General features: G+C 35.8%; 1 protein-coding gene across 50 annotated transcripts in view; it reads right to left on the bottom strand.

Annotated features, from left to right (window-relative positions):
• ABI3BP (ABI family member 3 binding protein) overlaps nucleotides 1–12,031 on the bottom strand; it is a 244,211-nt gene that overhangs the window by 85,999 nt on the left and 146,181 nt on the right. For 27 of the 50 annotated variants that reach the window (XM_005548290.4, XM_045385365.2, XM_065539257.1 and 24 more), the window contains 9 exons: nucleotides 11,193–11,267; nucleotides 6,837–6,878; nucleotides 5,651–5,695; nucleotides 4,901–4,993; nucleotides 4,395–4,442; nucleotides 3,241–3,303; nucleotides 3,048–3,122; nucleotides 1,970–2,017; nucleotides 453–512 (listed from right to left, as the gene is read on the bottom strand). In XM_005548290.4, coding sequence (XP_005548347.3) covers nucleotides 453–512; nucleotides 1,970–2,017; nucleotides 3,048–3,122; nucleotides 3,241–3,303; nucleotides 4,395–4,442; nucleotides 4,901–4,993; nucleotides 5,651–5,695; nucleotides 6,837–6,878; nucleotides 11,193–11,267 — 549 coding nt within the window. The remainder of the gene's footprint in view (nucleotides 1–452; nucleotides 513–1,969; nucleotides 2,018–3,047; nucleotides 3,123–3,240; nucleotides 3,304–4,394; nucleotides 4,443–4,900; nucleotides 4,994–5,650; nucleotides 5,696–6,836; nucleotides 6,879–11,192; nucleotides 11,268–12,031) is intronic. The other 23 variants (XM_005548279.4, XM_074033567.1, XM_074033582.1 and 20 more) reach the window with 11 other exon arrangements.

Below are 12,031 nucleotides of genomic sequence, written 5' to 3'. Positions count from 1 at the left end.
CACATTCCATTAAAAGTTATTAGTATAAGCACATTTCGTTTTCTAAAATAGTTGGTAGATAATAAAAATTTTCTGTATATCTTAAAACAACAGAAAGTAAGATGCCCACAGAATTATAATTGATATTTATCAGGCAGCCATTCCTAATTGTATTTGAAATTCAGCTTTAACATAGAACAGTACTGGAGCAGAATCACAGGCTCTGTCAAGCATTAAAGCTGGATAATATGGGAAAAATGGGACACAGATGCTGTTCACTAGTGGCGTATGGGCTTATAACCAAGTAACTTGTTTTAAGCACTTTCAATACATTCAAAATGAAGAATATAGTTCAATGACAAGAGGATGATGAGAAAATCTTATGAAAGAAAAACCCTTAGCCCAAATAGTGATGGAATAGACTAGACAATGAGCAGAAAAAACTCATACTTAAAGACAGAAGAGGTCATTACCTAATGTTGTCACTGGAGCCTCAGTTCTCACAGTTACAGGCTCAATGTCTGTGGTGGGAACTAACCAAAAGCAATACAATAAACAATGGAGATTAAGAAATATAGAAAAAGAAAATTAGTTTGAAAATGAATCTTCTTAACCCTTTAATGTTTTAAATGCATTTCTGAACTCTGGGAAAATACTATTTGTTTTCCCCTAACTAGCCATACTATCATATCCATTTATTTCACAAAATATCCATACCCTTTGCATCCCTATAAGGGCAACGAAAAATATTTTTCTGTATTTCATTATCTGATTCCAACAACATAAAAAACCTGGACCCAAGAAAATCTTAGTTGTCCAATATACGATTTTAAAGTACTCTAAAAATTTATCAAAGCTTCCATTGGTATTTAAAAAGTTTTCACCACCATTATTAATTTGCTTTGAGAGTGGTAGTTGTGAGGAGAATTAGAAAAATCTTCTCAATTTACTGGAGATCTGTGAGAGTTGTGCAAAAGTCTTGTACCTTTTATTTGTGATAAATGTGATATTGCTTCTTACTCTGCCTCCTTACTCATTTATTTCAAATGGCTAATTAGGAGATAATTATTCAAGTAGAAAACAGAGATAATTAAGAAAAAGGTCTAAAAGGTAATGATACAACTTTTATGTCTAGATAAAAAGGATTTCTATAACATTCTGAAATTGATTATACATAGATATAAAATTAATCAAGAATTGTAACTCTCTGGTATTAGCATCTCCATTTATCTTCCACTAAACCCAGAAGGCTAAATGTAACATTCAAACATCTCATCCTCAAAAAACTCTTTAGGCATTTATAGAGAGGCTGACTTTCCCTTACTGCTCAAGACATCATAGCAGAAAGTTGGTTTACGCCACCGCTGAGAGCATCTTCAGAACCAAAGGCATATATAACAGAAGAGATGGAGGAAGCCAGGACAACAGGATGGCAACAATGTTTATAACTAATTGCCTTCAAACAAAACAGAGAATCCTTATTTTGTTTGGAATTTTGCATCACAAGATGAATTTAGCAACAGAAAGATCAATTTGCATATGAATAATGTGGAACAGGAAGAAGGGACTTTTGCGAGAAAGAGACAGTTATGTACCATCACGAGCTCCTTATAAACACATTGAGGACAAACTCCAGCCAGCTTTTTCATTGCTCCCCTCCCACATCCATAAATTGCACCCACACAGAAGCAGAGGTTTCAAAAAATTTTCTGGTTTGAAGAATGAATATAGACAGAGTGACTGTAACCCAAGCAATCTGAATGTCTTTGAAGGTGATTGTAGAAAGAATAACAATTATGTGTTACAAGCTGAGCAGCAGATGGAAGCATGCCTAATGATGTTAAAAAGGCCCCTGCTGAAAATAGTAAACAATCTTTAAAAACGAAAAAAAATGGTGAATGACAATTGTGCATACTGTAGCTAATGAAAAAAGAGATGAGAGGGGCAAGTTCAGAGAAACATTGTCCAAGAAGGAAGAAAGCATCATTACCTATGGTCATCGAGGGAGCTTCCGTTTCAAATGCAACAGGCTCAGAGACTGCATCATAAAAAATAAACAGATATAAGTAACAAAAGCAAGGAAATCTAAACTTTTGGGTGCTCACTGGTGTTTAATTCAGAGGACAGAGAGCCTAGTTCATTCTAAGTTAATACAAATTGCCTTCTTGATAGGTTAATTTATCATGTGAGATGCTTCTTAGCAAATTAAAATTTTATACTAATTGGAATCTTGGGAGAAACTTTCAACTTCAAAACAGTTGGATTCTGAGAACTGTAATATAAATATCTTCTTATATGGTAGGAAATTACTCAGTTAATAGTTACTGTTTAAATGTTGGCCGGGCACGTTGGCTCATGCCTGTAATCCCAGCACTTTGGGAGGCCGAGGCGGGTGGATCACCTGAGGTCAGGAGTTCGAGACCAGCCTGGCTAACATGGTGAAACCCCATCTCTACTAAAAATACAAAAATTAGCCGGGTGTGGTGGCAGGCGCCTGTAGTCCCAGCTACTGAGGAGGCTTAGGCAGGAGAATCGCTTGAAGCTGGGAGGCAGAGGTTTCAGTGAGCCGGTTGTACCACTGCACTCCAACCTGTGTGACAGAGTGAGACTCCATCTCTAAATAAATGAACAGAATAAAATAAAATGTCAATAGAGTATTTTCGAGGAAGCTAATCCCTGATTAGCAAGTCTTCTTTTGAGTTGTGCCTATAAATGAAGAACAGTGTCAGCCTTCCGTGTGTATTAACACTGCTTACTAAAATCACCTTCAAAAATGTTTCAGATACAGAAAACTCAGGCTTCTGTTCATTACAAATTCAGAAAATAGGCCTAAAAAAGCTTTAAGAAAATGAAATGCCAGTCAATCAGGTATAAAATTTACTAATTTCCTACATATTGACTTGTTCATTTAGCACTTAAAACATCAGTGTGGCTACTTGGAGAAGATAATGAACAAAATTATGGTATTTGGGTTTCTATGATTTATATGATATGACAGATTGTAAACATTTTCAGCGATGTTTCCAAAGAAAATCCTGTTAAGCTAAAGCACTGGAAATTGTGTTTACCGGATTTAGTTGGTGGCATGTCTGGTTCTGCTGTGGTTTGGGGTTTAGGAAGTAATTGTTTTGGTGGTTTTGAACCTGAAGAAAATTAGAGTGCCATAATTAGTGTTACAGCTGAGCTGTGAATGTGAAGATTAATGTTACTTACACATTGTTTTCCTATTTATAAGATCAAGGCATTGAAAGTAATGATTACCAGGCTGAATTTGAGGTGCATCTGGTCTGGGTGTGGTTTTAGGTCTCTCAGATGGTTTTGAGGCTAAAGAAAAAGGTACTACAATTAGCAAAATGGGTCATGGCTGTGACTGTCAAAATTAAGGACAAGTATGCAGAACAAAGACATTACAAATTCAATGAATCTATAAAAATTTCTGGGGTGTGGGAAAGGTGAAAAGGGTGTCTATTTTAACTACACGCTAGCATAATTAGTTTTTTCAGAAAGGAAAAATAATCACTAAATGCTCAAACTGTGTTTTTGAGCAAAAGTAACGAGGACTGTCATAAGACGTTTTTTCTATACAAATAATTTCAAAATAGACAAAGTATATTAGTTCCACGTCTTTGATCAAAAGGTTTTCTTCAGTATACAAACAGTAAGGTAGAAATCTGATTTCTTAGGAGGCGATCTGGAAGTAATCCATAAACATTTGAAATTACACATGAGAAATAATGTTACATGGCTGCCGATGTCTGGGATTTTCCAAAGGAAAGCCATGATAGATTTTGAAACTATAACGAAATGATTATAATCAAACAGTTTTAGTACTAAAAACAGTAAAACCAGCCTGGGCCTTTCAATGCTGTCAACTTCCAAAGACCATCACTAGTTTTACACTGGACTCCAATCAAGAAGGATCTTCGTGCCTCTAGTGATCCAAACCTACTCAAAAACATTTTTCAAAGAAACAGAAAAGCCGAAGAAGCCTTTTTTCATGCAGCTTTTTAAAAAGAAGAAAGTCTTAGAAGTTGAATCAGCAAAGCAACGAAATGCTGACCATGGCACTGGAGTAACATTGTGCTATTTGTTCAGTTCAGGATGAGCACAGAGGTCCCTGTCTGAGAAAGAGTTGACGGTTTTCTCAACCCCACGAAACATACAGGGCAGACAGAAGGTCAGCAGAGAACCAGGAAGTTGTGTCCAAGACCACAGACCTTCCCTAAATGAGCACACTGGATTGTTTTAGAACTCTCCTATCTTTAGGATCTTCAGACCCAGACAGGAGAGGTGAGGAAAAGCATGGGATGAAATTGTGATGAGGTGGTGGAACTGCAGTCATGCCTGTAATGGAGAGTGGAGAAAGCAAAAGCTACAACCCGTGAAAGCAGCTGGGGTGGAGGGAGTAGAATTACCAGTTGTGGGCACCAAGGGCTCCGGCTGTATCGTGGCAGGTTCCAGAGCTACAGAAGCAAACACCAAAAACATGAAATATTTCAAGAAGTGGCACCTTGAGGAGGGAGACATTATGCCTCAAACTGGGACACTCTATCTAAATGATGCATTTTTTCTGAATGTGATTTTCCCTTTTACATTTCCCATTTTCCTTTCTCCTTCTTGCTTTCCCACACCTCATCTGCCATGAATGTATATCATAAGATTTCAAAGTGCCTTACTTTAATAATTCACTTAATGGGCCAGTTTTCTGCTGTGCGTACCTAATAAGCATGACTGCGAATATAAACATATTATATGAAATATTACATCTATAAAATGAATATAGAAAGTGAGTACAGATGCTCAGTCATAAAAGTCAATTCCACTGGTTCACTAAAGCCCAGCTGCTCAAGTAGCTGATATCAAACCAGAAGCTGCCATATTCCACTTTCTATGTTAATTGGAACCCGAATATCACATTTACCCGGTTTGGACTTGGGCACTTCTGGACTAGGTGTGGTTTTAGGGCGGGGACGGGGGCGGGGGCGACGACCTGGTCTTTTGGTCTTTCGTGGTGCTGAAGAAAAGAAAATTAGCAAGTTAATACAAGAAGGGTGGATTTACAAACTGATGATAAATATTACATCCATCTTAGAAGGACATTTAAACCCTTTGATTTACTGTGGACATGTTTCCATCTGTTTTGCAAATTTCTATCATTATTTACATAGTTAAATGAGGTCTTGAATAATTTTTTGTCAAAGATTAGTAATTAATGTCCAAGAGATCTCTCTGTTCTTTCATTTTGAGATGGAAAATCTCAAAACTTTGTACAGCTTAGAGAAGATAGTCACTCAAAAATATTGAAGGCATACGTTCAATAGGAACATGAGAAAGGTTGCTTTTATAAAGCCATTTGGGATAAAAATTAAAATTTGGCCTAAGATGTAAATGGAGAAATTTTTCATTTAAAATATCCACAAATCAACAAATCCACAAATCAACAATATATGCAGAAGGCTTTGAATTCAGTCATTATTTCAAGAAAGGCAACTTTTAAAAAATGAGAGTTTATAAACGATATCTATAGGATTTACTTTTTTTCTGAAGAACAGCGCACTCACACACACAAATGGACATTAACGTATTAATTCATTAATGTGAGTCTGTCAACTCAGATACCAGCAGTCAGGAAAAGAGGAAACGAAGGTCACCCACTCAGTAACTCTATTACCTAATGTTGTTGTTGTTGAAGGTTTGGTTTCCAGTGTTTCAGGTCCTAAGACAATGTGAAAAAATCACCAAGAATCAAGATCAAAGGAAAAATGACATGTATTTAAAACATGGAATATGCTTAATTTTTAATTACTAGGTTGAGCAAATATAAATGGTGAAACTTTTATCCACATACGAAGTTTCTTTTCCACTTCAATAAATTCCTGTGTTTTCGACAAAGCGAACAAAAAAATGTAGCCAGTCAGTTAAGTTTGGAAAGAGAAATGGAACAAAAAGGCATGATTCTCATTTGGAATATGTGACTGTAATAAAGTAACCAGCAGTTCATGTTATGAAGGAAAATATGGGTAATTGGCTAAGATGGCACCAGAACACTTTTTTTTTTTTTTTCTCTCTCTTTTGAAGAAAAGGAAGCTATAAAGATTGGGGTTGGTTTTTTATTTCTCTCTTTGAGTGGATTTCCTAGTGACACATCAGGGTATTTAGATCTGGAAAGACCGTGGCACTTTTCAAGAAAATCTGCAAAAGTTAGAGTTCTGACAGTAAGAAAAACACCTCCAAAAGAGAAAACATAAATACGTCCTATGAAATTCAGGGTCCTCCCTGGCAATAAACAGGTTAGAACAAGTTCAGGGCATATTCCTCAAATGTAATTGAAGGAGAATAAAGAATGTATCAAATTAAAATTAGCATTGCTTTCACGAGTGTCTCAGAACCACTGCTAAGTCAAGCACAGGCTGAGAGTATATCTCCGGGCAAAAATGGCTGGAAAAAGATCTGAAGGAAAATTAAGAAATATTAGGCTGGGCACGGTGGCTCATGCCTGTAGTCCCAGCACTTTGAGAGGCTGAGCTGGGTAGATCATCTGAGGTCAGGAGTTCGAGACCAGCCTGGCCAACATGGCAAAACCCCCATCTCTACTAAAAATATAAAAAATTAGCCGGGTATAGTGGCTCAGGCCTGTAATCCCAGCCACTTGGGAGGCTGAGGCAGGAGAATTGCTTGAACCTGGGAGGCAGAGGTTGCAGTAAGCTGAGATCACGCCACTGCACTCCAGCCTGGGCAACAAAACAAGAGCGAAACTTCATCTGGAGAAGAAAAAAACAAAAAAACAAAAACCCCAAAGTTGAACATGGAGAGTGTTAAAGATATTTGTTTTCAGTCATTTAAAAAAGCTTTATTACCTATTGTTGACTGTGATGGCAGTAGAGTCTGGGGTTCTGGGACTGCAATAAAAGCAAGTAACATCAAAAGCGATGCTGAAGAGCACCATCTAAGAAGTCACACATTCTTTACTATAAACAGTGTTCTCTCCTGGGTGAATGACTAAGTTCTACTGGCTTATGCCAGTGAAGTTCAACCTTCCACATCCTCTCTACAAACCACAAGAATTGAGAATTCTCATTTTTGTTGTTGATCTTTAGTTATTACTGTCACTTCCCAATATTCTGGTTTGCCTCTGGTGCTGAGGAAATACTAACTTAGAGGGAATTCTGGGTAGCCTTTCTGAGGTTGTTCAGAGTGTCCTGTCACCTGCTATTTGTTTCTTGCAGGACAGCCAGGTTCATTCGAGGAAATGGAAAAGGCAACAGACTAACCACTGGTACTGTGTCTGTGCTGTTAGTTTGCAATCTCCAGCATGGCTGGACCTGACGTTCTCTCACAAAAAATATAAGAATTAAACTTACTGTTCAAAAGCGACCACAAGTGTTCATATGATGCCCCCTGTATTCACTAGTATCTATTGCTGGTAAACAAATTGGTTCACATATGAAACTCAACCCATTTGGACTGGTAAATCAATGAGTCCAAAAGCAGTTTCAGATTTCATAAAATGCTAAATTAAATAACAGTATCTAAATACTCTGATAAACTTTTCAATGTTTATTCAAACTAGCAATAAGTAAATTAAACTTCACGCTGAATTTAGTTTGGTTACATATTTGGGCTTAAAAAAAAGATGACCCAATAGGTTTCTTCTTATTCTATGAACAAAAAGAATTGTTTAACAAGGAGAAATTTAAAAAGGAATTATTTTTGGAAAGGAAATAAAAAGTTAAGACTCTTTTTTTTTCTTAAAGAAAGAAACTAATCAATATGGCACTCATAGATCATCTTAATAGAGCTGAAATTCTTCTTCTACTTATACATTTCTAGTATTAGACTTATCAGGAATGATCTCTGATATTACTTGAAAAGGGAGTATGGCAGGTTTTGAGAATATGTAGTGACTAAAAAAGAACTATAACAATAGTTTCTATGTAGCAACTAACAACAATTGCTTCTATATATCAACTAGTTTTAGCAATGGAAACATATAATAATGCGGCAGCGAATTTTTATTTCTTCTAAAAGAAATGCATAATAGCATAAAGGGCTATTTAAAGGCATTATCATCCATTAACATATCTGTGATCAAAAAATTTTTGTGTTGAGGTTAAAGAGTACCAATTAGGTGCAAAAGAAGCAGGTTAAAGTTGTTTTTAAAAGCCCAGAATTCTGATTTCTCAAGAACGTGTGCAGAAAGACTGTAACAGATGAATGGCAAAAGCAGTAGTGATGTGTCAGACTGAAGTTCATATAACAAAGTAAAAATTCTGAGTGTGTGTGTGAGTCTGTATGAAAGAGAGAAGGGAGGAGGAAGGGTGTGTGTATGTGAGAGGGAGGGAGGGATGGAAAGAGGGAGGGAGGGATGGAAAGAGGGAGAGGATGTGTGCATGTGACAGAGAGAATGAGGGAAGGGGAGAAGAAAGAGTAAGTGGGAGAAGGAGAGAGAGTGTGTATGTGAGAGAGTGTGAGAAAGAGAAACGGAATTGTATGTGTGTATGTGTAAGAGTGTGTGTATAGGTCTAGATATCTCAGATGCTATAGGACAAGAAGAAAATAAACATCAATACATGAAATATAATAAATATCAAATAAGCATTCATACCTGAAGATAGCAAACAAAAAGTTTGAAACTTCAAGATTGTAATTCAGGTTTTTGATTGTACGAAGTTGCCTTCCACAAGTGTGAAGAAAATAAAATTTGCTACTCATTGCATCTTTTAGATTTCACAAAAATTAAAGAATGTTGTTTTTAAAATTATAAGGAAAAATCTGCATTTTTGAGTTCCTGAGTTTGAGACCAAATAGGGATAGAACTCCATCAATTAAGCTTCAAAGTCAATTGCACATAAAAACAGTAAAGGTCTATGTTTAATAAAAATAAATATATCTTCTGATACGACTTTCTTCTATTTGACAATCATAAGGTATTATGGGTAAAGGTATAAAATGTTCTATAACAAAGCTGAGTGGTCTGTAAATGACTAAGCCACTCAGCACAAAACAAAGACAAATTTGAGTCACATGTGTGGCTAGGAATGAGAACAATTAACAATTTTATCCACTTGGAAGACAGTTAAGTGAAACAAACACCTGTAATTGGGGGCACTCCTTATTTTCAGTCCATTTAGAAGCTTAAAGATTAAACCACGAAGGAAACAATTCCCACTGGACGAGGTAGACAAGTTAGATATGGTAGGTGGCTATGGTTTTTGAGAAATGCACTGAATTGTACTTATAAAACAAGCCCAAATCAATGTGGATTTTTACTCGTTGATTTAACCAGCAAGCAAAGCCAAGGGAAAAGGAGCCTGTAATGGAAAGTGAAACAGAAAAATAGAAGTGTGTGTGGAGAGGGCTGGGAAAGGCCTCAAAAAGCTTTGGGTGGTTTATTTGCTCTTCCGAACCTTGGCTCGAAACAGACATCTTTAGGACAGCTATAAAGGTGGTCTGCCCTAAATAAAAATAAATATAATTTAAGAAGCTAAAACCAAAGCAATGGTTTGCGGAGATCCAGTCATCATCCTGTGTTGCTATGGACCATTCAAGGTCCACTTGAGTTGGCACAGGCCTAGGTGTGGATTCTGAAGTCATTACATTGCTGTTAGAGGAAAAGGGGTGGATTTTCTTTGATGATTAAGAAATCAAAGGAATGTAAACACATTAGCCTCCAAGTAATTCTTCCCATTTTGAAAGGAAATGTCAAATTAAGAAGTCTTTTTGCTTAAACACCTTACAATGATAAAAATGTAACCTTCCTACCTCATTTGTATTAAAGAATTTCCTCTCAGAAATCTTTTCTTAGAAACCGCTGAAATGAATAGTGTAACCTGTCATATATCAACTGTAAATAATGTTTGGAGAAATTTTTTGACGATTTCCAATTTTATGTTGTAATAACAGAAATAATTACTTTGAGAGAAATCCTTATTTAAATTTGGTGACTCAAACAAACAGTACTATTTTATGATCTCCTTGGTAATAGTCCTCTGTTCAAAATATAGCATAGTTACTACTTTATCCCAAAGCTCTCTAAGCATGTTTTTTAAATAAGTATGTATTAAACCCTTCTCTCATACAGCTGTCAGAGTTATTTGATTTAAACCACTATTAAGGCTTTTGAGTTTTATTAGCTACGCTTCTCTCTCTGAAAAACCTGAGTGAGGTTTTTCATTCCATTTCTCTGACTTGGAGACCTCATCCATGGTCACAGTGTCAACTACACTCCCTTTGCCTAATCCCTAATTTCCTTCAGTCTGCATCTACACCTGGAAATCTCACTGCTTCTTTACAGGGAGTAATGAGAATTCTTTCTTTAAGCAGTTACATTTTTCTTCCTTAGCCATTTTATTGCAAAAATAAATCATGCCCACTTTAGCAGAAAATCTCTTGCTTTAATAATCCTACTTTGTAAACATGCTATTAATGAAAATGCAAGTTCCAAATCCATTAAACATTATAGTGAGAAATATTTTCTTCCTAGAGCTAAGGTTTTAAAATTTAGATAATGATGACACTGAGTGGTGACAAGGTTCCCTGTAGTCAATCTTACAAGTCAGCATTTAAGACTGCTACACGGATTACAGATAGATAAAAAACGCCAAGATTTGGTCATCCAATATGTTCCACAATCTTTATGTCTTAAATTATTATATATGTAGAATGATCCCCTCCTGCAAAAGGAGACTTTTTTTTTTTTTTAAAGGAAAACACTACTAAAAATTCCTAAGAGGTAAACAGAGGTCAGTGTTCAGAAATCAGCTCCAATTTAGAAGTCTTGGAGCATTAGGAAAATACAGGTCTTTCTGGTCTTCTAGCCTGAGAACTGAGTAACTCTAAAATAATGCAGAGTTCTTAGAAGACAGAAACACTTCTCCCCTTTCCAGCTGAAAGGCTATTGTTTATGTGATTAGAATTCCAGTCAACATTGGTATTGGAAACTATTTTGCCATACTAGACAAGGGAGTTCTCAATCATTCACATCATTACATTTCTGTGTTTTCTCTGTGATGCTCATGAACATTGCTCAGAGCAATGCTGTGATATCACAGTGGCTATTTATGATTAGATCATTTCATTGCATGCTTACACTTTTCATGGAAAAAATGTAACAAATATCAAAATACAAATCAGAAATTCTTGCTCCAAAGAATTGCATAAAACTTGTTTTCATCCCCACTTTTGGAATATTCAAAAAAGTTTAGGGTAATTACCAGGTTTGGTGTGTGTCACTTCTGGGCTGAGAGGGATTTTAGGTTTCAAAGAAATAAATTGTGTTTTACTGGGAGCTGGAAAAATAAAGAAACAAAATAATGAATCAACATTTAGGCATTTTCCAGTGTCTAAAAGCACAGAAGGAAAACCTAGAAATAAACTATACATTAAGTGGAATGAACCATTGTCTTGGAAGATTTTGGAAATACTCCATTAAAAGAATATTTCATGATCCATTCACAGAGAAGTAATTTTCACTTTGCTTAGAAAAAACATTTCAGGAGTATATTTAACTAACAAATATAGCATTGCTACTAAATAGTCACAATAACTATTCAAAGTAAAGATAGTTATTTAATCTATGATTTAAAAAAATCAGTCTAATTATTTTGCACCCTTACTTCATATTGCTCAATCACATCTAAGTCTGACCACTAGGAAAAAAAAGCCACCATGTTTTACAATTAATATTCACCGACATACGTGCAGGATGTGCAGGTTTGTTATACAGGTAAACTTGTGCCATGGTGGTTTGCTACACCTACCAACCCCTCACCTAGGTATTAAGACCAGCTATATTTTTTATCAGCTTTATAAAATCAAAAGGAAAAAATCTAAAATCATTCAAACCAGTAGCTGATGTGCATGTCTTTTGAAGATGCAACAATAAATTTAAACTGCATACAATTTTAAGGTGGTGTTTTTTTCTCCTAATATTTCCAGAATCTGTCACTTTGAGCCTGTCTACCTAAACACATTTTAATAATAAAAAAAACTACTCTAAAAAAAAATTCACCAATAGGTATAATGCTATGATCTGAAGCATAAAGTAATTCTA

This window comes from Macaca fascicularis, chromosome 2, assembly GCF_037993035.2.
Source record: "Macaca fascicularis isolate 582-1 chromosome 2, T2T-MFA8v1.1".
In the NCBI taxonomy this organism is placed as follows: domain Eukaryota; kingdom Metazoa; phylum Chordata; class Mammalia; order Primates; family Cercopithecidae; genus Macaca; species Macaca fascicularis.
This window is presented reverse-complemented; position numbering and strand designations above follow the sequence as displayed.